We start from the raw sequence: 27,775 nt of genomic DNA, 5'->3' as shown, positions 1-27,775 counted from the left end.
GGAGAGATTGGAACTTGGAGCAGCTCCGAATAGTCGAGTAGGCTTGAACCTAATCATTCAGCTTCAGACCTGACAGCAGCATCTCGGAGCATGTTGGGCATATTTTGGTATTATCCAAATCCAAAACTATGTATGTGCTCTCTTTTCATGTCCATTTTAGATACGCCTTTCGTATCACGTGATGAGCGAATCGATCACACCAGGATTCCTGGATTTGTACGTTCACTATAAGAACGATTCTTCATTGGATGGTAGCGAAATTGAACATAAACTCACCCGTGTCACCACCGACGAACTTATGATGGATCACTACGGGTGGAAGCGGTGGGAAGCCGTGATCCCGCCCATGCCGCAGCTCAGGTAAGAATCATTGCCTTCGGAGCAACTACTTTCAAATTGATTGAGGAGCATGACGTTTCACGAATGATTTGGCGATAATCGGAAAACTTGACGAGGAAATTCCAGCAAAGAAACCAACTTTTGCCAGCTGATTCCATCCGTAGAATGATTTTGCTTGAAATGCAATGACTTCAGTTGTTTACCATGAAAATGGAAAGGCTTAAAATTAAGTAACGGGTTTTGCACGTTCCGATTTCTATTTTACGGTGAAAATATTCTGGACACTTGGAAGCAATTCAAGTTCAAAATGAATCAAAACCTGACGGAGCGTGTCTTCAAGAATAATTTGACATAATAAATGAAAATGAAGTTTTTTCAACTGTTCCCATTGGTTCCGCTCATAAAAGAATAATTAGCCGGAAAGACTTGGTTTTGCCCTTGGAACTTCTTTGATAGAAATCCCGATTGTCCCAGGGGGGATTTCAAAGTCCGCTGGATTGAATGTTTCAACAGACCAAAGAATGGAGATTTGAGAACTTTGAATTCAGGCTTTTATTTCAGCGGATACGAGCATTCGTTCTCAATTCACAGCTATTTTGTTGCCTTAGAGTGTATGTTATACTATACATTAGACTGAAATAAACGTAGATTTGTTTGTAGTACGCTTTCTGAAGGAAATCCAACGTTTATTGGTCGAATCTCGGGAGGCTGTGAATGACTTTCTCAAATACCAACCTTGTAACGAAGCCAAATTGTGATTAATGAGCCTCTAAGAAGTCCCTGTCCTCAGTGTTGCCAAGATTTCCTTTAGATGTCAATCGATCTGGCTATGATGTGGCCTGTCTAGAGACATATGCCACATCAATTAACTGGAAGCTTGGAGATCGACCAAACCCACGACCATTTCGTTATTTGATCAAGGGATTCGCTCGCTTCATACACGGGGTCCAAAGCTCCAGAAAGAGGTCCCAGCCTCTTCGATAAATATGCCTTTGATGGGCATGAAGAGAGGAGAACCTCATAAAAACTTCATTTCCATCCGATCCCCCTGATATTGTTCTGACAGTATTTTGGTCAAACTTGCTCGGCATATATTGAATTGTAAGGTCCTTGTGTGTCTGTGACAGGTGGATTTGTGGAGAATTGGGAAAGAAGATCCCACTAAAGCAACGTTTGGACTAGACATTCATTCAAGATGCAGGATTCGTTTCTTGTGATTAATAATTGCCACGAGAACAAAAGCAATCGATCCTCCCAAATTTGGCCGTGGGTGATCCATCCAAAAGTACTGACGTACTCGATTCGAAACACTCTTTGGAGGAAGTTTCGCACTTTCTGTAAAAAAAAAGAAAGCAAGAACATATTCAGGATTATTGTCGGATGTTATTATCAATTCTATTTAGATATGCTATGTATGGGTTGATCATGTATATTTTTAAATCACACTTTTGAAGCAATGATCAACTGACTATTCGTGCAGGAGCAAATCAAGAATAACTTTATCTTTCATCAAGCGTCAACCTGAAAAACAAATACAACCTGCTTTGCAGCAATATTCCGACGAGTATATTTCTCCCAATCCGCTAAATAGCGGTATCCCCATCAATATGCATAGCTTAATCAAAACTGAAATGAGGTCTCAAAATTGAGTTTTAATTGTTTCTACTTGATGCAAGCTGTCAAAGAGCCATCATTTTTATGATATGAATCTGCCGGATGAGAACGTTGAGTCTACGGCAAATTACTGAAGTCAGACACTGAATTGAAAATTGTTCTATTTTCATCAATTTAAGGATTGCACCTGAAGATTGGAAGTGTTTAAAGCAATGCAAAATATCTGATGTCATTACTACTCAAATCCTACCCTTAATAATCCAGGGAAAAAGCCATCTGGGGCAAAATTGGACTTATTTATATTTGCGCGACTTTCCAACCTGTTGTCTTCGCGTTTCCTCCTTCTCTGAATGAAGCGACTCTCATCTGAGCTCCTTTTTCTTCTTCTCTACTACATAGATATAACATTTTCTTGGTCGGTTCCAACGGTTTGGGCACAAGGAACGAGATGGCAGTGGACAATATCACCCTAAGCCCACAGTGTTTTGGCTTGGGAGTTCCACAAGAAGAACTTCAAGGATGGCGCCCCAGCATGACCGATAAGGAGTTTTGCCAGCATTACAGTAAGTACAGAACAACCATTGGCTGACCATTATTGTCCTCCGAACTGTATCGGTACTGCAATCCATCCCTTGGACTTTGGAAAAGAGAAAAGAGCGAAAAGTTCAAAAGCTCACCTGATTACCCCGAAAAGTTGACCAAAGAGAGCGAGAGCGAGAGAGACCACCAAGGTCGATTAATCTCCTTGATTGATTCCAACCTGAGCCCATCACTGATTGGTTGTGCTCCTTCTCCGTCCTTTCAGACCGAACCCAATGCTCGCGTCCCGAAAAGTCCGAGGAGTATTTGTTTAATTCTTGTAAAGCCCGCAGGGGCGCCATCGGACCCACCCAAAAGCATTGCGATGACGCCTACAGCAAGTCCAACACGAAGGTTCTCATTGGAGATCCCGGAAAGACCAAGGACGATGTCCACATCTTCGGTTATGTGACTGGAATCCAGAGGTGGAAGGTGCCCAAGACCAAAATGTATTCGTAAGTATTTTTCTTATCCTTCCCAAGGTCTCTTCTTCTTCGTTTCTCACATTGATTGGTGGGTCGAGTCTTTTTTGATTTGAAACTTTACGGGCAAAAAACAAGAGGCCCACTCGTGGTTTGAATTGGAAAGTGGAAAACGGGGAACAAATTGATAAAGGGACCACATCAGAGAGCTAGAAAACTTCCAAAGTTAGCGAAAACCAACCCAAGGAAAATTTGAAAAAGGAGTGTCTTGTGGTGAGCATGTTTGCCTCAGACATCTTTAAGACATTGAAACCTGATCTGGGAACACTGACAAACTCGACAGTTGACTCCATCAAGGTGTCAAAAGAAAAAAAATGGCTCACATTAATCCTCAAAACAGTTGCCTTCCTTTGGGAATATCAAATTGGCCAGACAGACAGGCTTCCAATTCAAGTTAAAAAAAAGCCCACATTTTCCTTACAAATGATGTGCTTTAAAGATTTCGTTGGGTCTTTAACATACAGATTCGGATTTTATGGGATTTTCCAAAACTGTCAAATTTCCATAGATCTCTCGTAAGAAGATTTCGTTTTGATGATCTTGGGTGGATACCAAGATCTACCTCAAGGTCGCCCACAAAAGATGAGATGTGCTCTCGACTTCCACTTAAACCTCACAATCCACCAGGGATCTGACAGAACCTCGTTGGAAGAAAGTGCCTTAATTTCATTATTTCCAACAAATTTTGCCCCTCCCAAGCACTCTTTACTTTCATTCTTCCAAGTTAGTCTTTAAGTAGTAGAGTAGAAAGAATGGACCGAAATTCCGGTTTTAAACACCGCAACCGAAACCAAAACACTTGATATCAACTTCGATCTCATACACTCTTCACGCATATTTGTCTAACATCGTAGATAAGAGCATTATTTTTACCGTCATTTTTGTATTGATCTATGTATTTGAAACTAATCTAGATCACGATACTCATGGTATAAGACCAGGTACAACGTTTTTCTGAGGTGCAGGCTACAAAATCCTTGCAGTACCAAAAAAGTATGAAACATTCGCGCATTATCAAATCTAAAGTTTTGGAAATAAACTGCCCTGAAACTCAATAGTGATTTACCTGGAAGGCTATCTACACAGTGGTTTGTACGTCAACCAAGGTCGATTTAGAAAAAAAGACCGTCCTTGCCGTAGAGCTATTGTGATTACACTTATCACTTGGCGGCTTAAAAACTAAAGTTGAAACAAAGCTTCAGTGCAGAAGTTTATCAGCTTGTTCCATTTGATAACTACGGCCATATCAGAGCAACTGGTCTCAAAGGAACCACTTTTTTCACTTTGTTGAGTCAACAAAGTTGCTTCTTCATTACAGTGGGCCCCGGGACCCTGACGCTCGAGTATTTTGATGTTCTGGCATGATAAGGGTTGCCGTAGATAAAAGGGTTCCTTTTCTTGAAATCCCAGGGTCAATTTGGGGATGGGAGGGGCATCGCTGATTTGCCATACTATTGAGGGCAATAGATGGGATTCAAGAAGAAAGGTATCGATCCAAAGAGCCCGCCCCTCCCTTCTGTCTGATCCACTTGAGGGGACAAATGGGCTACCATCAATCAATAAGATGGAACCTCTTATATTAGACTTCCCTTGTCGTTCCAATCAATAAAGAAACTGGAGGATTCAATCCATTGAGAGTGTGAAAGAAATCTCACACATCCTTCAGATTGAGAGAGGGACGAGAGAGAGCCAGCCAGCTTCAATAGCTGGATAAGGGAAGATTGGGACCCTGGAATCACTTTCTCACACGCAAAAGGGGACCCTCTAATCTGGAAGGGGAACACACGCCGTATGATGGATGACAAGGTTTATCTTGATTAAAGCACAAAAGACTCTCCAGATTCCTTGTATGTACACTGTATGTATGTAATTGGGCAATCAAACACTTGTTCCTCAACTTGTTTGATCCACGGTACTCTCCTGCCTCTTTTTCCCGTCCATTGAATGTCAAACTACAAACTAACATGTCAGACTCAGAGGAGGATACCTTGACATGCTTGCACAAGTGCCCATGGGTCCAGACCCCTCTTTGCTCGTCTGTTAGTTTTACGGCCAAGGCAAATGGCAAGTCAAGCGAGAGGAACAGGGAAAATGGAATCGAGTGCCAAGACCCAAATGAGTTATTTTTCTTGGCTACCGTAGATATGGGACGTTCATGCAAACGAATTTTCCTTCGGATCAGACTAGTGGATCATTCATTGGTCTGCTCTTGGGGTTGATGATCGTTTTCATTTTCAAAAACACACGAAGGGTTGTCGCATAAGAGCATATCCAGCCAAAGTGAAGCTTAGGAGCGAAATAAGTCGACAAAAAGTTTTTGATTGGCATTAAAATCCCATCCCTATTCTGGCCCATTTATTCCCAAGCTCTTATGGCCAAATCGCTTGAGTGGCACCCTTCTGAGCTCTTGGCAGGTCTTCCAATTTTCCGAGGCTAGTGTTCAATAATAGAGGCCAAGGGAAAAAACCTCGCTAGATCACCCAACGGGAAGTTTTAAAAAGTGACTTTCGTCATTTCATTTTGAGCCTTGAATCACATGAATCTAATCACCCGGCGCCTCTGAAAATCGTTTTTGTTTGTTTTGTAGACAATCCAAAAAAAGAGACATAAAAAGCGTTAGAANACATGAATCTAATCACCCGACGCCTCTGAAAATCGTTTTTGTTTGTTTTGTAGACAATCCAAAAAAAGAGACATAAAAAGCGTTAGAATAAGTGCAAGGGAGAAATGGCAATCTTACAGAAACATTGCCTTTCAAACCTGCTTGTTCAAAGCCATAGAGCATAACTAGCTTGTTCTTTCCTCCCACAATGAATGGAGTTTCCGGTGGTTCTTCCAATCAGGAAGTAATCACGACCACCTTATTACCGTGTCCTCGAGTATTCATAATCCTGCTTCTATTATTGCCCATTCTCTTTCAGATTTATCGTGAGTGGCGCAAGTGGGGCCGTGGGTCGGCGGAACCGGCTGGAAAGCCGGGCCGATGAAATTCGAGCCATCATGTGGCTGGAGGCCAACGAGACCGTTTTCATCTTGGTGGGTCAACAAGGCAACTCGTATTGCCCAGTCAATTCGGTGAGTCTAGCAGACACATTTTCATATTTTTTGGCCTCGAGTTCTTTCAGACCTTCAGTGTTTCCGCACGATCGTTGGTTGAGTGTCTTTCAAGGGGCCTCCGGCTTTCTTTTGTTAAAGTAGAGGGCATGTTAGTGTTTTTTTTCGGCTCAGCATTGAAAACTGCTTTGTCAGCCAAAGGACACCACAGACAGAGCGAAGCGAATAAGAGCATTGTTCTGGCTTTTACAAGTGGCGACGTGGAAAAGCAGGGCCTTCTTGACAAACATCCACTTCATTGTCCTTGGCCATTTTCATTAGGAACCCTTCATAACTTCCCATCCATTAACTCGCATTCGTACTCTTCTTCGTTTTCGTCTTCGCATGAACTTCGATGCATTTGTTGATCCATGCCAAATAATCGACAGACTTTCATATTGTTAAAGGAAAGACAACGGGAACATGTCTGATGGTTAAGCCTGACCACAATTTGCTGATAAATATCTTCTTTTTTCGATCGTAAAATTGCATAAAAAATATCTTGAATTTGAACAAAAAACTTACGGCTAGTCAGATTACAGTCATGATCTGTCAAGCTCACAAGGGCTTCCAGAGCTAATTTTACTATATACCGTATATGAGACAATTTGTAACGGGAAAGGCACAGCTATTTAAGATCGCTGGGGGAAAATTGAAGAATTTATCCACAAACTACCGGGAAAGTTTGAAAACACAATAAAATTAAAAGATTGACCCAAATTGCTTAAAAATTATCCAAAATCGCAGAAAACTTTATATTTAGTTTCGCGCTGAGATGGCTGAAATGTTTAACAAATTGGAGAAAATGTCACAAATTGATGCTGATGTTGCAGATCGAATAAATGAAAAAATGAGATTTGCATTTTTTTGTAAAATTTGCAGAATGCAAGTTCTGGTTAGCCCTACTGACGCTGATTTTCTTTGCTAATTTTGTTCCTGTCTAAGTAGCACGTGGAACAGAATAAATTGACCAAGAAACTCATTACTTTCCTTCTTGCGCCATTCATTTTGTCAACCCTGATTGTCTGTCATTGCTATGAACTCTCTTCACTTGGACGGTTCAAATTTCAAACATATTTCAAGGAACTCGAGGATTCGTTATGCCTAAAAGGGGACCGGAATATTCATCTCAAGTGCAAGGCCAAGTAACGCAATTATCTAACCGCCTCCGCTCATTTATCCAGCCACAAACGGCCACCAACTGGGATTACACACAAAGAGCTATAATCACAGAATGATGCGTAATGATGTCAATATTTGGCTATAGCTGAGGAGCGTGCATTTTAAACACCTGCATGAATGGATACCTTGTGCACGGTGGAGTGACTTTCGAGCCATGAATAGCTCCTTAATTGATGGATAGTATCTTTAAACGCTTGAAACATCCATAACATTCCAAGTGAGGGCAGCCTTCATTTCTCGTTGCATGAAAAGGTCACCGGGGGATTTATTCCATATCGCACAAAAGTGGCGAAACTTCGTCGATGTAAACCAATTTTAGCTTCGACTTTTGAGTCTGAAATACGGATTTCATATTCCATGTATTGGTTCATTGTGAGAGGCGTATGAAAACGAAATATTCCCATTTTAAACACCAAACACCAAATATGGGAGTCCAAGTTCTAAAAATAAAGAACTATCCTGCTTAAACGTATTTGAGGGACCTCTTGCTTTCCTCTTGCCTAATATCATTATTTTTCATCTGTCATTCATATTGAATATACATAGCCAACTGATACTTTGATGTTATATTGAACGTTGAATATATGTATTAGAAGAAAAGTGAGTAGATGTAAAGCACAAGAAAGTGAAGCAATATGAGAGCAGCACAAGGAAAAGGCGTCTTTTTGGTGTGGTTGCAAAACATTTCGTTTACTAGCATTATTTTCGTTTTGTCTACGTGTTTCACATTCCAAGCTCGAGGCAAATTCCTCATTTTATGAAGTGAAAAAAAAAATCCACTTCTTTTCTGCGAGATATGGGACGTGGTTAAATGTTAAAGCTTCTTGTTCTAACATACCATCCATTGGTCAGATCGATAATTCCTGATCTACCACTAAAAGATGAACAGAACATTGTGAAACTACAAATGGAACTTCTTGTCACTCATTCCTCAAACAACTTCTTGGCGTCGGTCACTTATTTGCTTGGGACTGGGTCCAATGAAGGGCCCCCCAAAAATTGAGTCCATCAGGTGGACGCCTTATTTGCTCCCAATTTGATTTATGGGCCCTTTATTAAAGGCTTTTTTCGTGATCAGATTGCCCTTTAGCGCCAGCCGCCCAACGAAGGCTGCTACACTTGTTCTCTCCGTACTTTTCTCATATCATCATGCTCTGGCCTTTATCAGCAAGTATGTAGCTGGATGAAGAACGTTCATCTACGAAGAAATAGAGTGAGAAAAGAGCCGCCCCACACAACAAACGATTCTAGGATTGAAAATGGGAAAAAGGCTGTTCCTGGGCATTCATTCTTTCATCAGAACTCGTTCCCCACGAAAGGAAAGTTTTCTGATTTGTCCATCTCTTATGAAGGACTGAAGCTCATCTTAAGAAGAGAGGGATATTGGATACTGTTCCAGGATGAGGAAATCGATTTCGAATAACTTGATGCTCCACATGCAAAGTCAGGGGAACTCGGAGTGAAATAGTTCAGGTTGTTAACTTTGATGCTCTTTTTATTGAGGTACCTTTTTCAATAGAATAGGCAGAAGATTATTGAAACCGATTAGGCATGGAAAATGATTTTGATATAGGAACCAATATCGCTCTAACATGTGGTCCGTATTTACTAATGCATACGTATGGTATGATCATGTGTGACCGTTTGTACACTGTGGGTTTCATTAGTTGAAGAATGGAGTTTAATTACGGCAAAAGACCAAGAGGAACTGGAAGTGGGCCACTTTTGTTTGACCAACATTGGAGAAAGTTCCAAAGGTCCCTCATCAAATCCCAGTTTTAACAAAGACGAACCCACACAAAGAGCAAATTGTGAGCTCATTTGGCTTTCGTGGTCTGCAGGATTACCCCAAGGTTGTTTCCTCCCAAAAATGTGCCTACCTCTTTTGAAGCTCGTTCCAGTTCTCAAAGCCTTTGCTAACCACTTCAATGTGCGAATGATATGTAGTGCTCAATATAACTCCAAAAATGAAAGTGAAAACCCTGGCTTGGTTAAATGTAAATTAGAGACATCGACTTCTTGCTCTTTGAACCGATCGGAACTGATTCTGAGCTTCCAATTCTTCAGAGTGGTTTCTTGACTGAAAAGGGAACTTTCCTGGAAAGTGTCCCTTATTTGGAGGGAATCGTGGGTGTTTGATTGGAACCGCTGTTCTTACATCAGGGATTGAAAAGTTCTAATCCGTCTCAATTTCTCTCCATTTGGATCCAAGGATCCGAGCTTTCGGTGCTAGCTTGGCAAAGAAGATTTAGGACCAAAAACAATTCCCAAACAAAGAAGCCGTGATGTCATTTATTTTTTGTCTTTTTGACCGTAAAACCAGGAATGGGCCAAATAGAGCGCTCCAATCTCCAGATTCTGCTAGATTTCATTGCTGGTAAATATCTTATTCCGACGAACTTAAAGACGTCTTTGGAGAATTTTTGCCACAAAAAAAGTTTCGATTTTCAGACCAAGCAATCAGAGTAAGAGGATTTTCAAAAGCTCTGTGTTTATGCATTCTACATTCTGTACATGCGCTCGGATTTTGTCCATCAACGCTCTTATCAAATCTGATAGTATGAAGAATCAGGTCGAAATTGATCACTTGAAAATCTTGGATTCGAATGAAAAGAACGATGAATGAACCATGGTGAATTAAATCCTTAAAAAAAAAAAAGTGCGATAGAAAGAGTCAGATGTGAAAACATCTAGATCCTTTATGAGTTCATTTCAGCATCTGTAAAAAGGAGCAGGAGTTGAAAAATCGTCAGAAGGCGCTTCTCCAATATGTTTTTATTTCCTTTAACACGGTCAAAAATTTAAACGAGAAAGAAGCCTAAAATTTGAAAATCACTATTTGCCACTTAAAATATTTTTTTTTTCGAAGCTGCCCTTTCTATCACGGTACGGTAAAGAAGGGTCCGTCCATATTCTAGTGGAGTGTGTTTAAATTAACAATTGCTTGTTGAATTCCCATTCTGTCGGGTCCTAGACATCAGACTTCTCTCAGGCCCCTTCCCACCACCCCATAGCCACCCTTGTTCACTAATAAGCCCAGTCAGAATTGTTTTTCTTGATCAAGCCCCCTCACGTTGATATGTGTTACCATCGATTTACCCTTTTTCCTTGTTTTGTTCCTCAGATCATTATTGCTGAAGGTCGTTGTGATGGAACCTTGGGAACCTTGGGCTCGGATCGGAAGAAACGCTATCTCATGAACGATGACAGACACATGGATAACTCACATAGTCATCCGAGAAGTCCAAAGAAGAGCGCTGATGTTCGAACCATCGCTCGAATCATGTCCTCCACGGATAACAAGCACCTCAACTCAGGTTATGTGGAAACGCCCGAGTCAGAAATCTCCGACCAAACCCATCATGGACAAGTTATCAAGAACGAACCGTTGAATGCGACCCATTTGAACGCCAATGACAACATCGAGATGGTCCGAACCGAGAGCAAGAAGAAGGTCACCTATGAAGGGGGAGGCGGAGGGGGCGGGGCCACCATTATCTTTAGGGTGGGTATTTGTAGGAACTGATGGAACATGACAAATGATCATGAATAATATCGGAGAGATATGCAAACCAAAGTAGATTTTTTTTAAGAACATGGCAAAGGTTTTCATTTCGATCACGTTTCAAAACAAATATTACCAAAAGCGCCAGTTCAGCGAATTTGACCCCAGACCTCGACAAGTCTCAACGCCCACCAATACTGGACCCAATTTCCAATTGTTTTACAATTCATCGTTTTTTGTTCCAGATTCGTAACAATCATACCGTTGAGCCTTTGTTCATTGCGGCTGGAGGTGGTGGCGCCTCTGACCACCAATCTGAGCAATATGGTTCGCCCAGTGTCAACCCCGATGCCAAAGGCTATGTCCACCTCAAGGCCAAGCTTCAAGATTTGATGGCACTCGTCTCAAAGCGTGATATGGATGCAGGTACGTATCTACATACGTAGGTAACGATTCTTCTGGGAATGTAGTAATACAATCGAGGAAAAAACGATTGTTTATCGATGGATGAAGAAAAAAAACCGTTCCAATAATGATCGAAAAGATGTTGGCCCCAATTGGAGGTGTTACAGGGTATTTCTGCCATACGCCATAGGTGGGCATCGTTCTTAAAAGTTCGCGCTTTACTTACCCTTTGCTATTGATTGAAAAAGTAACATCATTCGAATGTATCGCTTAAAAATTGGACCAAATTGTTAAAACACACTATAAGTCAAACCAGGGACGAGAGCTCAACGGACTATTTCTGAGTCAATAAATTATTGTCGTTGCGCATTTGACGGTCCATGTGTGCGGCTAAAGATAATGTATCAGTCAGTGGATGTTAGTACCTTTCTTCAAAGGCAAAGGCCTTTAAATGCAAATACGAGTAGTTTGTACACCAAACCATCATCCAGACATCCGAGCCTTCGAAAGGCTCTCATTCATCATGGCCTTGCTATTTGCCATTGTAATCAATGACGAAGAGCGGCCCACCGTCAGTCTCGATACTGGATGGATCGCTGGTAGATTGATGTTGGAACTCAAGGATGTATATGAAATGAGAGCTTTCCGTTCCACATACATTTCGATATCGCTCATTTATCAGGCCATAAATTTGCTTGCCTCATAAGCGATCTTTGGACGCAGAGGCGCAAGCACCCTTGGGATCTCACCCACCAGACGTTCTCGAGCATTTCATCAAGGATCATTGAACATTTCGCCAGAAATCTCGTGGCTGGCTTTCGACTTTAAAGTGCTCTTTACTCTCCTTCAAATTAGGTTCCGGTGGAGGTTGGAACCGAACCTTAAGTGTTCCAATTAAGTTCGAAGAGGTTTTCGAAGCCTTTGAAAAAGGACTCAGAGTGAATCCAGCCGGATTCTCGTCGGACAATAGTTGGATGGGCGGATTGCGTTGCAGCCCCAAATCGCACCAATATGGCGGGTTCGGTGGGGGTGGAGCTGGGTGCAAAGGCGGAGGCGGAGGCGGAGGATTCGTGGGTAAGCACAATCATCCCATTGATCCCACTTTCTTTTCCAATGCAAGCCATGGCAACTATTCGTATTAAAACTTAGGCGTAAGCCCATCTCAAGCGGTACGTACACTCTAACATCCAAAGTCTAATTTTAAATAGCACGTACTTGCGTCTATTTTGAACAAGGCACTTGAGGTTGGAAATGTATCTAAAAATGAGGCAAACTAACGAAACCTTTTCCCTGTCGGTTGTTCCTACCAGGTGGAAAAGGAGGCGACAACGACACTCAGAACGGCGAAGGTGGCTGGTCCTACTTCAACTCTGAGGCTGTGGTGAAGATCTTGAGCCCATCGTCAGCTTTCCGCAATGCACCTGCCCGAGGGGACATTCCAAGCACCTGGAAGCATCGCGGAGCTGGCCAAGTTCAAATCATCGAGGCCTTGCCTGACCGCTATTGCCATACCAATTGCAGTTCATTTGGGGCCGTGTGCATGACATTCGATCCTGAGGAGGATATCCGAGGCTGTGTGTGTCCCAATGGAATCATCCTCACCCATAGCGGCCTTTGCTCAGACGGTAGGGCCCGTTTCATATCATATTTCCAAAGATAATGGATCACTTGAAGCGATTCGGGATCCCTTTCGCTTCAGAATCCATCAACAAAAAGGATGATATGAGTGTATCAAGTGAGGTTCTGGAGCAACATCGATATTGCTCACCTTGCTTGGCGATAGCGACACTTGCAAGTAAAGACGAGCAGGCTTGAATAGGGAAACTCGAGGAAATGGTCACTGGCCACTTTGTGTCAACTCCAGGGAGCGAAACAATCAGTTGTTCATTCCTCCGCAATCCCGATACTTTTCTTTAGCTCTACGTAGTTAGAGCTTTCAGCTTCTGGCAAGCACAAACGGGGTTATTGAGACCTCCTTAAATATGTAGTCGCATATCTCGATCTCTCGAGGGTAGTGTTTGCAAGCGGTTAATGTGTAGATTTAGAACCGAGCAGCATAACATGTCGCAAAAACATGGAGACACGTTTTCAACGGAGATGCGAAGGCATTCGAGAAATCCTCACAAACTCGAGAAACCTTCGAGTTTTTGGTTTCCATTCTATGCACTTGAAACGAAAGCGAGTTAGTCACAAAAACATGGTCCGTGATCTATGACCTGGAAATATTCTCGATTTATCATCCGGAAAGCTCTTAGAGGGGGCACCGATCCTGGGCATGCCCACGTGGTGAGGAGCAATTGCCGCAAAATTTCCAATTCATTGAGCTCGAGAAAAGCAATTTCGTTCCAATTGAGTCGCTTTATGTTTGCGGCTCACTCAGGAGTCTTGGACGATTGTTCCACTGCAGACTCAACACTTCCAGCAATCAGAGATCCTTCCCAACCCTTCCTAAGTGAGTGGCTAGACTCACAACAAACGTGTTAAACTGGTCATTTGGAGGGCTCTTTGAGACAAACAACACACGTCACACCAGAACCAGAGGCAACTTGTTTGGGCTTGAGTGATCAAATCCCACGTCCCACTTAAGGCACTCAGCACTCAAAGCTTGACCTTGCCTTCACTCAACGAAGGAAAAGCTTGATCCGCGTGTGATCCACAACTAACTGGTGGCTGGTTAGTGTTGGTGTTGGTGCTACTAAACCTGATCAAAGGTCCTCCTCGTTTTTGACGAGGAGTTTCTGCCACAAACTACCCGTCTTGACCGTGCACCCTCTTTATCAGACACGCCGATGACAATTCTGCGACAATGCAGCCTTTATGAATCGACCCCCAAAAAGTGAACATCCTCTAAGTTATGACGGAGAATGTTGGGAATCATTTTCTTTTGGACATGTACAGTAATTAGTCCAGAAAGTGGAAGGGAACGTTTTGCATTGGTATTCCGTGTCTGCAAAATGGTTTTTCCTCAAATCTAATCCAGCTAATCAAGCAACCAACAAACATAAGTCTGGCGGACCAACGCTATTCTTATTCCAATTTTGTGAGCACTCATTCTAAAAAAAACCGCCGCCCTCTGTCTTTCTCTCAAAAACATTCTCTCTCACCAATCCTTCTTCGTTATAATCTGGAAGGAGAATAGCTCTATTTGCAATAAATCCTAATAAACCGAGTATCACATAAGGCTGTTTGTGTCTACGGGGCCTTCGCTGTTGGAGGAAAATCGCCGTGTTTTCCCTATTTAGAAGGAGAGAAGATATTGGTTGCGGTTAATGAGCGCCTCAGCCAAAACCTACTCAAAAATGTTGGAAGCCAACACTAAGAGGCACAACAAGATTAAAGCCATTCTTCTGAATCCCTAATGAGACAGGGAAGTGTCATGACTCGCCAAGCAAAGCAACTTGTTCTTCGGGAGGAGGAGGAGGAGAAGGAGGAGGGTCCAACAAATAATAAAGAGCTTGATTCAATTACTTCATTATGCTGCATTACGACCCTACATGGCCTGTTTCTATGTAGTAAGGGGGATGGTGTGTTGTAAAGAGGAATCATCTCAATGCACAACAAGAGTGGCCATGATGCATTCATTCTTGGTTGGATGGGGTACACTTTCTCATAATCCATTTTCATCAACATGATCTCCAATTTTTTATTCAGGGGAGACTTCACTCACCGATCTCATCGTACTTCACTTCTATGCTTCCAGAGATTCCCATGTACGCTGTGATCGCGTATGCTATTGGATGCTGTTTGGCCTTCATCATGGTGGCCTTTTGTTGCCGAGTCTTGTGTGAGTATTGATCCATCCAGGTGTACAGAAGCAGATTAGGAGTCTTACCCAAAAAAAGCCTCAGAGTACACTTTGACGTGAGAACTGAAAGGTCAAAAGGCGGGATTTGTCCGATTTCACGGCCTTGTCTAATTGACCTCATTCGCGGTCAAAACACGATCCGTCCACAACTAACCCGCCCACCCCAGAGCTCGACTCTCCGAAAAGATGCCATTATTTTCGGAAGCTTTCTCTCAATTCTGGTATTGATTTCTGCTCAAAACTGACGATTCCGGGGCTAGAAATGCATCTCTGACCTTTAAACAACGCCCCATTCTTTAAGCCAGGGTCTAAAAGCGCCCAATCACGACGAGGCTCTCTCTTTCCAAACTAGAGGCTCTTTGCTATCAGTTTGAAGGCCATGCATTGTCCCTATTTGGGGCTGGATTGGTCCTAAGCCTCCTTGATAAAGCGACCTTACACGACCTTTCAAGGGTGCAAAATGAGAATTGCAGGCACCCATATGACGCAAACTTTGAAGGTTTGGAACATGGAACATAATTAGGGTCATTCTCCAAATTCAGATATGCAATACCAACGACAACACAGCAAGGATCTGAGACGAAAGATGCTGGCCAGCAATGGAGGCGGACCCGATAGTCAACTTCACCGGATTCGAGCCATGACCGGGATGAATGGGAACGGGGACATGCTTTTGACGGAATACAACCCGAATTACGAGTTCGGGGGTGGAACCTTCACCCTTCAAGATCTTTTGGAAATCCCTCGAGAAAATCTGAGAATTGTCAAGTGAGTGGCTGCTGGCTTGATTCAATATCTATTACGTACTGGACTTAGTTTGAAGTGGAACAAGGAGAGTTGGAGTTGTGGATCGTTCCTGTTGAATGTTCCACATGGACCCAATCTATTGTGGGCAGTCTTATCGAGGTTTGACCTTCTGCAACGATTGCTCCTTCACTTAGATAGCGTAACTGAGAACCATTAATAACATCTAGTAATGGTTATTCCGACACCAGTCCCATTCAAGGTGAGTTCATTGGACTCGAAGAGAAATATATTGGACCAGTTTTCCTGCAGGATACGTTTAGTAGATTTTACTTGCAGTTCCTTTGGGTTCGAAAGCACGTCGGATGACTGAGTTCGTAAATCCATTAGGAAATGATGGGATTATTTTCAAATAACGAGTTGGTCGACAAACAAGGGGATAAAAAAAATCTTCATTCTTGGCCAAGACGCTTCAACCATGTGCTTGAAATAGTCAGTGTATCACCATCACTGTACATGTTTTTAACGGTTTAGATGCTATAGGCTCTAAATGCCAATGTCGAGCCGACTAATGCCGTCCAAAATAGGCTTTCAAACAAACTTTAGAGCAACAAAGAGAGCCACTTTAATGTTCCAATGACGAGGAAAAGGGACCAGAATGGCCACTTTAAACACATTAGTTTATAAAGATTTCCCAGGCGTGCACTGTAAACACCTACTCAACTCTTCCACATGAGAGAAACTTGCCTTTTCTAACTTCAAAAAGCATGTTCTGTGAATTGGAAATTGGCTTTTCCACATGCTTGTTGAATTTGAGAAGTACTGTAAAGTTTTAAGTGTGACGCGAGATGAGGAGAGTGGCGAACGATTCATCTTAAAAATGATTAAAGTCAAAAGGTGGATTATGACTTCTGTTTGGATGATAAAGAACGAAAAGAGTGTTTCTTTTTGACAACATTATACATTTTTCATGTTACTAAACGTTTCAGTCGTCATACGACCCTTTATTTGAAGATAATCTGACAATCTGTGACTAGGGGATAAAGATAAGAGCCAGACAAAAAGATTTTATTTTGATTTGATGCGATTTTTCAGTCTCATATTTAGAGCATTCACAAATGCTAATAAAGACATATTGGATTTGGATCTTTGGAATAAAAGTTTGACGTAAGCAATTTCTCCTAAATTTGAGAGTTATTGGGTTCTACACCAAAAAAACAGACAAAATCCTTCTATCTTTTTTGCCATTTGCTTGTTGCTCCTCAAAACGTTGGACCTCTCAAGAATTGATCAGAACAAAAAGGCTATAAGCTGTTTTTAGGGCTTTGATGAGATTGGTTGGTCGCTTTCTTTGGCATTTGATTACATATTCCGGAAGAAAGGCGCATTGTATGCCTTATGTGTGATTCCTATCCGAAGATCTATTTTTGTCCTTCAAAGAGAACCAAATCGATGGGAACTTTCTTTCATTCTTCCACTAGTTTATAGGATAATACGTTTTCCCACAATTGGGGAAATTTCCTACTTCTTGAAGACATTGTTTGAACGGCTTGTCTCGAATGTAGTACATAACGGCAACGTGAAATTGGGCTCACATCCTGGTTCTACAGCAGGGTATCAACCATTTTCTTACTCTGACTTTAAAAAGATAACAAAAAGATTTAAACCAACTTGTCTGGAAATATTAGGAGAAGTTTCCAGAAATATCGAGGATCCTGATGGAACTCCTAAAAACTTGGAAATGCTTTAAGCAAGGACTGGCTGACCTTAAGTGTTTCACCTCAAATGGTATCATTGTGTGTAACATTTCAATCATTTATTGCAATGAACAGGGACCATTGAGGGTTCCAGGATAACTCAGTCCAATTGGCAAGTTGTCCGATAGAAATATGTACTTTGAGAGAACCATTGGACATGGTACATAACTTAAATTTGGACCGGAATCCAGAACGTTGGTAAAGAGAATGTTTGGTCTCTTGTCACAAAGAACAAATATTTGCTTTGCGGAAGAACAAATTGAAAGTCTATAAATATTTTCTTCATGCTTTGAAAAAGAAAGGATAGTTGCTGAAACCTCAAATTAACAAGTGCAAATGTTTTTTTTTTATCCGGCGATTAATGTTTATCTAATTTAAAGCTTTGAGAAGCTAATTAGCAAAACCGTTCACAAGAACATCCCGAAGCACTCGTCTACATTCTCTTGTCCATTGGTTCAGAATTCCCGATCATGAGTCAACTTTCCTGAAATTGCCCTTCACATTATCTTGGAAATCTCAGCAATTGGTCTCAATGCCATTGTCACATTGCTCTCGCCTAGACAAGTATTGTTCCCACAAACCATTGGCTGCAACCACTGTTTCTTGTAAAACAAAGAGCCCCCCCCCCCTTCCAAAATCCCCCCATTTGCTCGCGTGGGTGGAATTGTACCAAATTTGCCAGAGCAGACATAAACATGAAGGAATGAAGGGCGAGTTCTGACAACTAATCTACAATCTACTTTCCAGAGCCCTCGGCCAAGGTGCCTTTGGCGAGGTGTATCAAGGATTCTACAAGAAATCGCTCACGGATCCTTCGGAAACAGCCGTGGCCATCAAGACTCTCCCGGAGCTGAGCTCGAACCAAGCCGAAATGGATTTCCTCACTGAGGCCCTGATAATGAGCAAATTCACTCACGCTAATATCGTTCACTTCATTGGCGTGTGTTTCGATAAACATCCTCGATTCATCGTGTTGGAACTTTTGGCCGGGGGTGATCTCAAAACCTTTCTCCGGGAATCTCGACCCAAGCCCGTAAGTTTTACTTTACAGTTTGAGATCACTGACAGTTTCAGGACTGTCCGTATATAAGGTACATGATCTTCCTGAGGGATTTCACTTGGTGGAGTCTAATTTTCACACGGTCTCTTTTGGGATCGCTTTTGTCTCTGTTGTTCGTACATAGTAACAAGTTGAATGAAAGAGGAGCTTTTGTACAGTACGAGTAGTACATAACGCTAAAAGTGGGCACGGTTGGGATGAACTTGCCAAAATGAAATTATAATTGTGTAACTTTTTTTAAAAATCCGGAAAACAAAAGTAAGGTTTTTGTTTGTTTTTGTTTTGGTGACATATTCATGTGCATTTATATAAAAAAGTGCATAATTTTGCGTTCCAATTTTTCTTGTACATTCTGTCTTTCCGGCACTTTGCCGTAAATGGAAAAGAAGACTGATTGCCAGGTTTCTCAGTGATTCCGCTTTCAATTGATTGAATTTCGACCCAATTCCAACTCGTTTTGAGCAATCACCATTCGGCTAGAGTGTCCACAGCACAGTAAAAAAACCATTGTAAATGGTTATCGTCTTAAATGCTTAGAAGTGTGTTTTAAAGCATATCATGTAAGCTGTTTTTTAATGACGCATGGATATGCTTGTTCCGATGGGTTTCCTGATTTCAACACTTCAAGACTTATAATTTCGCTTTGGCAAGAATCCGCTTATTCCAACCGTGTACGTGGAAGAGAGGCCATTCTCGATTCCACGTGAAGCTCCGAGGATGAGCATCTACTAGGATTTCCGCTTTGGATCAAAGTCACACGGGCAGTTTGCTGTCACCTTTCTGATACAAAGACGTGACATGGGTCCATTCCGGTGGACTTTTACCTTGATTCCCGGTAGGCCTCGAGGCCTGGAGGACTTTGAAGCTTCAGCAGCATCACACTGCTTCAGTGTTATTCTTTAGATTTTTTTTCCCACGTGGCGCCCAATGGGACAGCTGAAGGTAGAATAGCTTCTCCAAAAGTTACTCTATTCCTGGGGGAAACAAAAAGAAAGTCCTTGTTCATGGTCATTAGTGGATGAAGATGACAAATTGCGTTGAACCTAGGCCTTCGAAAGTACTCGTAAAGGAAGGCAAGAAATTCCGAGAGGAGTCCCTCTTCATTATCAAAACGCATTGAAAGATTGAGATCAGTTCCAGATCGAAAAACGCTGTTTTTTTCGGTGTCGAAGGAATGAATAAGAATGAATGAAAGAATGAATGAATGAATGGACGAACATGTTCCTAGGGTCTGTAGTACAGAATGACGTTTCTCCACGACAAGGGCGGGCAGAAAAGTTCAGGTTTCCCCATATCTCTTACATGCAAGTCTCTGGTACTTGTGCTCTTATTCAAATGTCAACGTCAACCAAGTATTTATTTATTCGAGAAACGCATGCCAGACATTCTTTTCTCCTCTCCAGAATCCTCACCACCAAAAGTCGTTTTTCTTGAGCCAAGATCACTCCCAACCCTAGTTGGTTAAATGGCAGTTTCCAACACAAGCATTACAGTCTGCTATGGTTTCTGAGACATGAGGATCCAAAGTTGATGCAACGAAAGAATTTTCAACGAGACTTTCTCCGTTTTCTTAGCCCCAGGGAATCAGGCTGACTTGTGTTCCATGAACGGACCACTAGCAAGAGATGCTAGCAAAAAAAAGTCATTTCTCATGCTTGCATGATCTGAATGAAGAAATTCCCTCTTTAGCTTCAGAACATGGGAAACGGGCTGTCTTTTCCCCTAAAAAAATGGACCTTGAGCCAAAGTTTTTGTCAAGAAGAAAACAATCTTGAGAGAACTTTGGACTTGATTGGAGGTAGTTGTAAGCCTTGTCTTCTCAATCAAGATTCAAAAGATCATTTCTCGGTTTAAACCTATGAATACCATTGTGCAGCCTAATCTCTTTTTAGTAGAGAAACCGAGCATCTTTTCAATTCCATGCGGGCTTGTTGAGGACCAGAAATCGTTCTTTGAGTTCTCAAAACTTAACAATGAGATGGTAATCAAAGCTCAATATTTTCCCCCCTCTTTCCATTCTAGGATCGCCCTTCGCCTTTGGTTATGAAGGACCTTTTGATGTGCGCTATGGATGTGTCTAAAGGCTGTGAATACCTTGAGGATCATCACTTCATTCATCGGGATATCGCAGCCCGGAATTGCCTTCTGACGGGAACGGGTCCGGGACGCATTGTCAAGATCGCGGATTTCGGCATGGCCAGAGACATCTATCGCGCAGATTACTACCGAAAAGGAGGAAAGACTCTATTGCCAGTGAAATGGATGCCACCCGAGGCCTTCTTGGATGGCATATTCACTTCCAAAACCGATGTCTGGTAAGTGAATCGTGACAGGCGAAAGCTCTCGCGGTCATTTGGTCCTGCACTCATTGAAACGTTTATGGGGAGAGAAGGGTCTCTTTGGGTCTGTTTGGAACGAAAGTACGTTCAATGATGAGCACGGGGATCTTCTGCATTTTCTTCGATTCTGCTTCTCCATGCCCATCAAAGTCTGGTCTGAAGCGCTACTCAAGCCATTTTCAACCAATGCTATTGAAGCAGCTCCGAGTGAGACTCGTGTGTAAGGATGGCCATTTCTGTCCATTGTCATGTTTCTCCTCCCACTGAATTGAAAGGACGGAGGAACGATGGTTGAAGGAAGTGAGGAAGGAAAAGGGACCTTGATAAGGGAAAAGTAGGCTTCTGGTTCTTTTCCAATTCAGACAGCAGTACAGATTCTTCTTGTTTAGTGGACCAAAAGAACCAAGAAAGGACAGAGATCATCTGAATGGAACATTACTTTGAGGTGGAGGGATCATCTGGCCAAGATCGAATTGACATCAGCCACTTTGCATATTTTCGATTTGAAAGAAAGGCTCATTTTGATTGATGCTTCCAGGTCGTTCGGCATCCTTCTATGGGAAGTCATGTCATTGGGCTACATGCCATATCCAGGACGGGGTAATCAAGAGGTGATGCAACTGGTAACCAACGGAGGGAGATTGGAACCGCCTAATTACTGCCCAGGTCCCGTGTACGGTCTCATGTGCCAATGTTGGCACCCAATCCCCGAGGAGAGGCCGAATTTCAAAACCATTCTCGAACGCTTGGGCTATTGCATGCAGGTCAGTGAATCAATTCATTGGTCACATTCAACCAAAAATAGGGTTTCCCCACCCATCAATGTGACTTTTTTTCAGGACCCCGAGGTCGTGATGGCTCCTCTACCCATGTTCCACCGACCATTATCGTTGGACAGCCGCGACACTTCCGCCAGCTCAGGATCGGGAGGTCGAGGAGTGGATACCAGTGCGGAAAGCGGTAGTGGTTTTAGTCTTCCCATGAGGAATCAACGAACCTCATCTGTACCTGACTCGCCTAGTACCTTGAATGGTAACGGCACCTCGTCCGACTATCTCGTTCCCACGAACGGCTCTGCTTCATCGAAGCGTCCGAGTTTTCGCTCCCAATCGCAAAGTATTGAGTCTTCCATGGAGGCCGAGGCCCAACCTGTCCAGAGAGTTGGGCGTAATGGAAACCCAATAGAACTGGAAACTAGTTTCACAAAGTCTCCCCGGAGGTCAGACGGGTACAGCACCTTGCCCCAGGTGGACAAGCAACCCGATCCTGTGCAACACATGGAGTTACAGAAGGGACGTATCTCTAACCGTGCGTATGGTTTGTCGGGCGTCCGAGAGCCTCATACTCAGCGCATGATGAGCGGTTCCAAGTCTACCCAGCCCCTACTGGACGACGATACGTCCCCGCCACTATCGCCTGAGCACCCACAACCCAATGGACACTCATCATCTGTGATCAATCCTTCATTTCAAGGGGATCGGGACTTGGCAAATTGTCCCTTGGGCCCCTTGCCTCCCACACCTACGGATCCTACTTCCTCAGATGCTCAAACTCCTAGTTCACACCAGAGCTTGTCCTTGGACGTGAACTCCCTGCGGGGTCAAAACCCTGCCCCCTTGTCTATGAGCCGTAACGCGGGCTATTCCTCCGGGCCTTCGGTACATGTTAGGGACAAGTATCCCTACACGATACCGTCAGCTTCGAAAGAGGAGCCCAAAAATGAGATATCCGTGTAGGGAGTCAGTTTTCCCAAATGTTTTGCTCAAAGGCTCGATCTCCTTCAATGGACTGAATCATCTTGTATTGATCGAGCTTGAACGAGCCCACCACATTCATTGGGTACGTTATTAGAAACGGTCGCATCTGCGACCAACTTGTCAATATCCCCTCAAGAAGCACGTCATTGCTGTGAGACAACTTATCTGTGTTAACAAATATTGCTCGTCAACTGGACATGGAAAGAATGTTCTTTTTCATGGAAGTCAATAGTCACCACACAACTTGTATTAACTAGCATGCTTTTCATGAAATAAAAGATTTTCACCTTGATCGATACAAGCTCGCCTCATTTTCTCCCACTGATGACCACTCGAGCACAGATCTCGTTCATGTCCAAGTCTTGGAGATGCTGAAATTCTTCGGACCCAAAATGAATACGCTTCCGACCTCGGGGGTCAAATTCCCCATCACGGTCAACGAATTGGGGATCAATTTCAAGGCTCATTTTCGAGTCGCTCATGTCAACCTGAAGGTCAGTAAAACCAATATCGGAGAGCAGGGTCTTCACTTGGCTCAAAGGCATGAACACTCGCAAACAAACTGGCCATTTGACCTTATCGTCTAAGTGATCGTGGAGCAAAGTGGAGCAGGCCACTGAAAACCGCCCCCCTTCACTCTTCAACACTCGATGAATCTCCCTGAAGGCTTTCTCTTTATTGGGGGCCAGACAAAAGGCCCCATTGGAGATGACTCGATCAACGGAGCCACTGGGCAGCGGGATCTGCTCCATATCGGCATGTTCAAAGTGAACATGGTCCAAGGCACGCATTTTAGCACGAACTAACGCATGGGCTACTTCATTTTGGGAAATATCTATGCCTATCACTTGGCCTTGAGGCCCAACAGCATCCGCGGCAATGAATGAATCGACTCCCAGACCGGAGCCTATGTCCAGGACTTGGTGTCCCGCGGCCAGATCCGCATGTTTATGAGGATTCCCGACGCCTTGGAAGTTATAAACGTCCTCACCAGCCACATCAATTTGGCTATTTGAGTACCCAAGTAGGCTCATCATGTACCGGGCCTTTTTGTGGTCTCCTCGACGATTGGCTGTCTCCCCAACCTTATCATAGGCGGAAGCAATCTCTTCTTTAATCTGCTCGTCATTGGCGTGAGTGCCATAAAAGAAGATGAAATCCCCAGGAAGAAGACAATGTTGGTCTTCTTGGTATGACTCAAAGTTCTTCGAGAATGTGGCATCGTTTTCATCTTTGGGATATGAATCCCCGTCTCGAACGGTCACTGTTAGGGTTTCATCTTTGCCAATGACCCCCGAGGATTCAACCCGTTCAGGCACTCCAAACCCGTACTCACAATGTCCACTGCCACAAATAGCAATAAACTTGTCCTCCGGACCCGTTGAACTCCGAATGCATCTCGTAACCATGGCAGCCATAACCGAGTCCTTTAACGTTTGGGCTGGAAAAATCTTTCGAAAATTTCCATCCACATCAGAAGGAGAGCTCTGAGCGAAAGGTCGACCCGATATCAAACCTTCAAAAAACTGATAGTGCAGATCAGATCCGGGAATCAACTCCTCTTCGGTGGTTAAGAATCCCAGCTCAATGGCTTTTTCAGCAACTGTTTCGCGGGTCTCGTTCATGGCAATGCGAGAAAAGGGTCTTGGTGGAAATCCCGCCAAAAGGCGAATCTTGGGTTGATGCGCCTTTACATACTCCAAAAGGTGTTCATAGGCAAGCAATTTGTGGCCTTCTTTGGTTTCGGCTTGATAGGATTCGTGGAATTCATTCAACTCCAAGGAGCCACTCAAGTACTTGGAGAGCAGGTCTTGGCGGTCCATTGGAAAGTGTTCCATCACCACATACAATGAACCATTCTGACCACCAAGACTTCTGAGCATGGAATCGACGATGGCCAACTCCAATTCGACAACTTCCGGTTGAGCGTGGTGTTCGCCAATGTAGACCAGTCTCTTGGCGGATAATCGCTTATCTAGGTCCGACCATCCCAATCGGTGGCCACTTTTAGCACACAAAACTCGTTTTTCATCCATCCACTTGGCTTTCATTGTTTTCGCGATGAACTCTCCGCGTTTGATTAAGCTTGCCATTGAAATTATGGATCGTTAGGCGCGAAATATTACGACGAAACACAATAGCGAAATTTCGATGTAAAGAATGGATCTACAACTATGTTAGGTGCTAATACATGTTCCGTAAGTGGGTTTGTTGTTGGCGGATTGTGATAAAAAATATCACCCAACCTAATTTAAAGTGCAACTTTTTCTCAGGTGTTATCAGCTGTAAAGTAAAAAAGGCCACCATTAAAGATACGAAAAATATCGAAAAATTTGGTCTTTTGTTCATGATAACGAATAAATTGTTTTTTATGTTTATTTGCGATGATGCGTCTCCATGTACTTATGGTGAAGGAGGTCTTACTGCCTAAGGCGACTTTGTCTCTTGCATTATTGGGGAAAAAGACAAGAGATTTAGTTAGAACTCTGTATACTCAAATCTGACGACTTCGTAAGCCGATTTTTTTCGTTTTTCATCCATTAGTTGTACTACGTTGCGTTATTTGAGAACAGAGCAATTGCAAGATCACGGCCCAAATATGAGAAACTACAGTCCTATAATTGTTGAAGATTTGGCATCTTTGTTGAGCCCAAATATCCAGTTCCTCTTCATTTCTGCAAGTGTTTTTAACCGGCTGTTTATGTATGTATCCACATCTCATATTTCTGATTGTTTCATTTGTTGTTGATCAAAGATCAGTTTCAAATGCTTAAAAACAACTGCAAGTCTATTTCATGGCAATGCATAGCATAAAATAACATGAATAATTCGTCTATTGCAAAAAGTCACCATTTGTCTTAGATGAAATGACATATACATTCAATTTCTCTATACAAGAAAAGGGGCATTTTTTAGTGGCGGTTTTTAGTAAGAAGTAGAGGTCTCTAGTTAGAGGGCCTAACAAATGTCCAAAGGGGCACCAAAGGCTAACAAAAGACGTATGTATCTGGAACGCTGAGATATTTGGCCGGGTTATCCAATAGGAATCCGACTCCATTCTTATAAATTATGCTCACACTTGTCGAAAAAATGTGTCTTATTTGACAAGGGATCAATCCTATGAACTATCCCAGAAACGCAACAACATTCCATTTGATATACCAATAGCATAAACGAACAATGAATGCATTGCATATCCAAATATCTATGTTTGATGCTAGGCATTCCCATGAATAGCATCGAATTGGGTTTTCTCATTAGCTCACACTCATCGATTCTTCTCTTTTGCATACATGCACCACAGCTGAAATTAGCCACGGCCATTTCAGTAATCTTGGCATTCGAAAAGAGACAGTGCAGTACAAGAAACACAAAATTTGGCACACAGAGCGAGCTAGAGTCGCCATTGTGAGGGCAAGTGTGATGAAGGAAACCGGCCTAGCCAGCTACTTCGAACTAGCAGCGTTTCATGTGGCAAACACGTTCGCTTTCGGCTGGCACATATGCTCCTGTACGTACATACTTTTGGCTTGACACGCATCAATTGAGCAGTATCGAGGGGGTAAAGCTGATAATTTTGGGTGCATGGGGAATATACACGTACGTAACCACACATTCAAGGTCAATCGCTTCCTCCTTGAGACTCTTCTTGCTGTGCTGTTTCAAGCCATTACTGTGAGAGGCTCGTACGACTACACAGAGCTACCCTAGATGTTGGATGGGCAGTTGTATGGCACAGCACATTGGATCTCAAGATCATCAAAATAAAATCATACTGTCATGTTTTTTGGGACACATAATGGTGGAGGCTAGCGAGGCCCAAATACAATTGCGAGGGCATAGAATGTTCGAATTCAAACTGGATAATGGAGTTGTCTAAAACATCTGACCTTAGAGATCTACTCTGTGTCTGAAACATTCCCACTTCTCTCTCTCTCTCTCTCTCTCTCTCTCTCTCTCTCTCACTCGCTCACTCTCTCGGCTAGTTGTTTTTGGTCTCGTTTGGCCTGAAAATAGGAGCCAGCTGCGGCTGCTGCCATTTAGTGGCCTTCATGGCCTAGTCTCTGGGTGATTACAGCTGCCCCGGTGCCAGTCCTTGACAGCTTCCGAGGTTAGGCCCAAGATAGGGAGGACGACAGCTGTTGAAGGACAACTCAAAGGCATATCCCCTCTTATTCAGGGTCTTTCTTTCAAACCTTGTGGCGCTCGGTACACACTTGAAGAGGGCATGCATGGCTGCCATTTGACAGATGATCAATAAAGGCAATTCATCTTTCAGAGGGAGGCTTCAAATAAATGCCACTTTCGTGAGGTATGGATTCCCCGCCTGACAAAGCACATCTAGAGATGGTTGGCAATTCGTGTCATGGTTGAAGGTGGGTTAAAACCAGGATCAGGAAAGCTAGACTGACTGGCCTCTCCCGAGCTCTATTTTAGTCGTCGAGGTTCGAGTCGGCACTGGGCACAACAATGGATTAATATCCACGATGAGACGATGAGGGTATGTGGCTCATATTCAGAGTACACGCATGTCAAAAGACATCTCGTCAACAGCCACCATGGCGTCGGGCTCAGTCACCCACCACCAATATCATCACCGTGGGCCAATTGGCCTTCCCAGCATTAAGCGTTAGGTCGCTGAACATGCAGTACTATGATGTAAAGTCGAGTGGAGTGCCTCTGTATGTATGTGTGTGTATGTATGTGTAAGAGTCTATTCGAACAACGGATATACTATACGAAGCAGCTCGCAGACACCGCGACTAGGCCATTGGTGTAGGGTAGGCACAAAGATATGGCCCTGAGTTCCTGCTAGTGTATAGCAGCACTCCCGAGGCACTTACGAACACGGTGAGAGGATCGGTCCACATAGACTTAACCAGTGAGTGAGTGAGTGAGTGAGTGAGTGAGTGAGTGAGTGAGNAACATCGACCAAGTCATCATACAACTCCTGGTAAGAACAAGATCCATTCTGTGCCATCAATCCAAATTGAAGCGCATGGTTCATCACGGATTTGCAGAACTTAGAGTAGAAGGAGAGTGTGTGTGTGTGCTAGTACTCGATAGCATTTTCGATTGAGCAATGTCTTCCTCTCGTCACTCCTTATCTCGCC

General features: G+C 43.1%; 1 protein-coding gene across 1 annotated transcript in view; it reads left to right on the top strand.

Annotated features, from left to right (window-relative positions):
* LOC131883814 (tyrosine-protein kinase receptor-like) overlaps positions 1-22,953 on the top strand; it is a 38,965-nt gene extending 16,012 nt beyond the window's left edge. Inside the window, exons 7-20 of the mRNA XM_059231393.1 lie at positions 161-360; positions 2,353-2,516; positions 2,759-2,987; positions 5,936-6,089; positions 10,414-10,794; positions 11,040-11,220; positions 12,055-12,273; positions 12,510-12,824; positions 14,900-14,983; positions 15,547-15,772; positions 18,253-18,538; positions 20,588-20,880; positions 21,443-21,668; positions 21,744-22,953. Coding sequence (XP_059087376.1) covers positions 161-360; positions 2,353-2,516; positions 2,759-2,987; positions 5,936-6,089; positions 10,414-10,794; positions 11,040-11,220; positions 12,055-12,273; positions 12,510-12,824; positions 14,900-14,983; positions 15,547-15,772; positions 18,253-18,538; positions 20,588-20,880; positions 21,443-21,668; positions 21,744-22,640 — 3,855 coding nt within the window. The 3' untranslated portion in view covers positions 22,641-22,953. The remainder of the gene's footprint in view (positions 1-160; positions 361-2,352; positions 2,517-2,758; positions 2,988-5,935; positions 6,090-10,413; positions 10,795-11,039; positions 11,221-12,054; positions 12,274-12,509; positions 12,825-14,899; positions 14,984-15,546; positions 15,773-18,252; positions 18,539-20,587; positions 20,881-21,442; positions 21,669-21,743) is intronic.
* Positions 22,954-27,775: the final 4,822 nt, after the last annotated feature.

The sequence above is a fragment of the Tigriopus californicus genome, chromosome 7, assembly GCF_007210705.1.
Source record: "Tigriopus californicus strain San Diego chromosome 7, Tcal_SD_v2.1, whole genome shotgun sequence".
Lineage (NCBI taxonomy): Eukaryota > Metazoa > Arthropoda > Copepoda > Harpacticoida > Harpacticidae > Tigriopus > Tigriopus californicus.
Note: the sequence above shows the minus strand (reverse complement) of the source record. Positions and strands in the feature narration are given on the sequence as shown.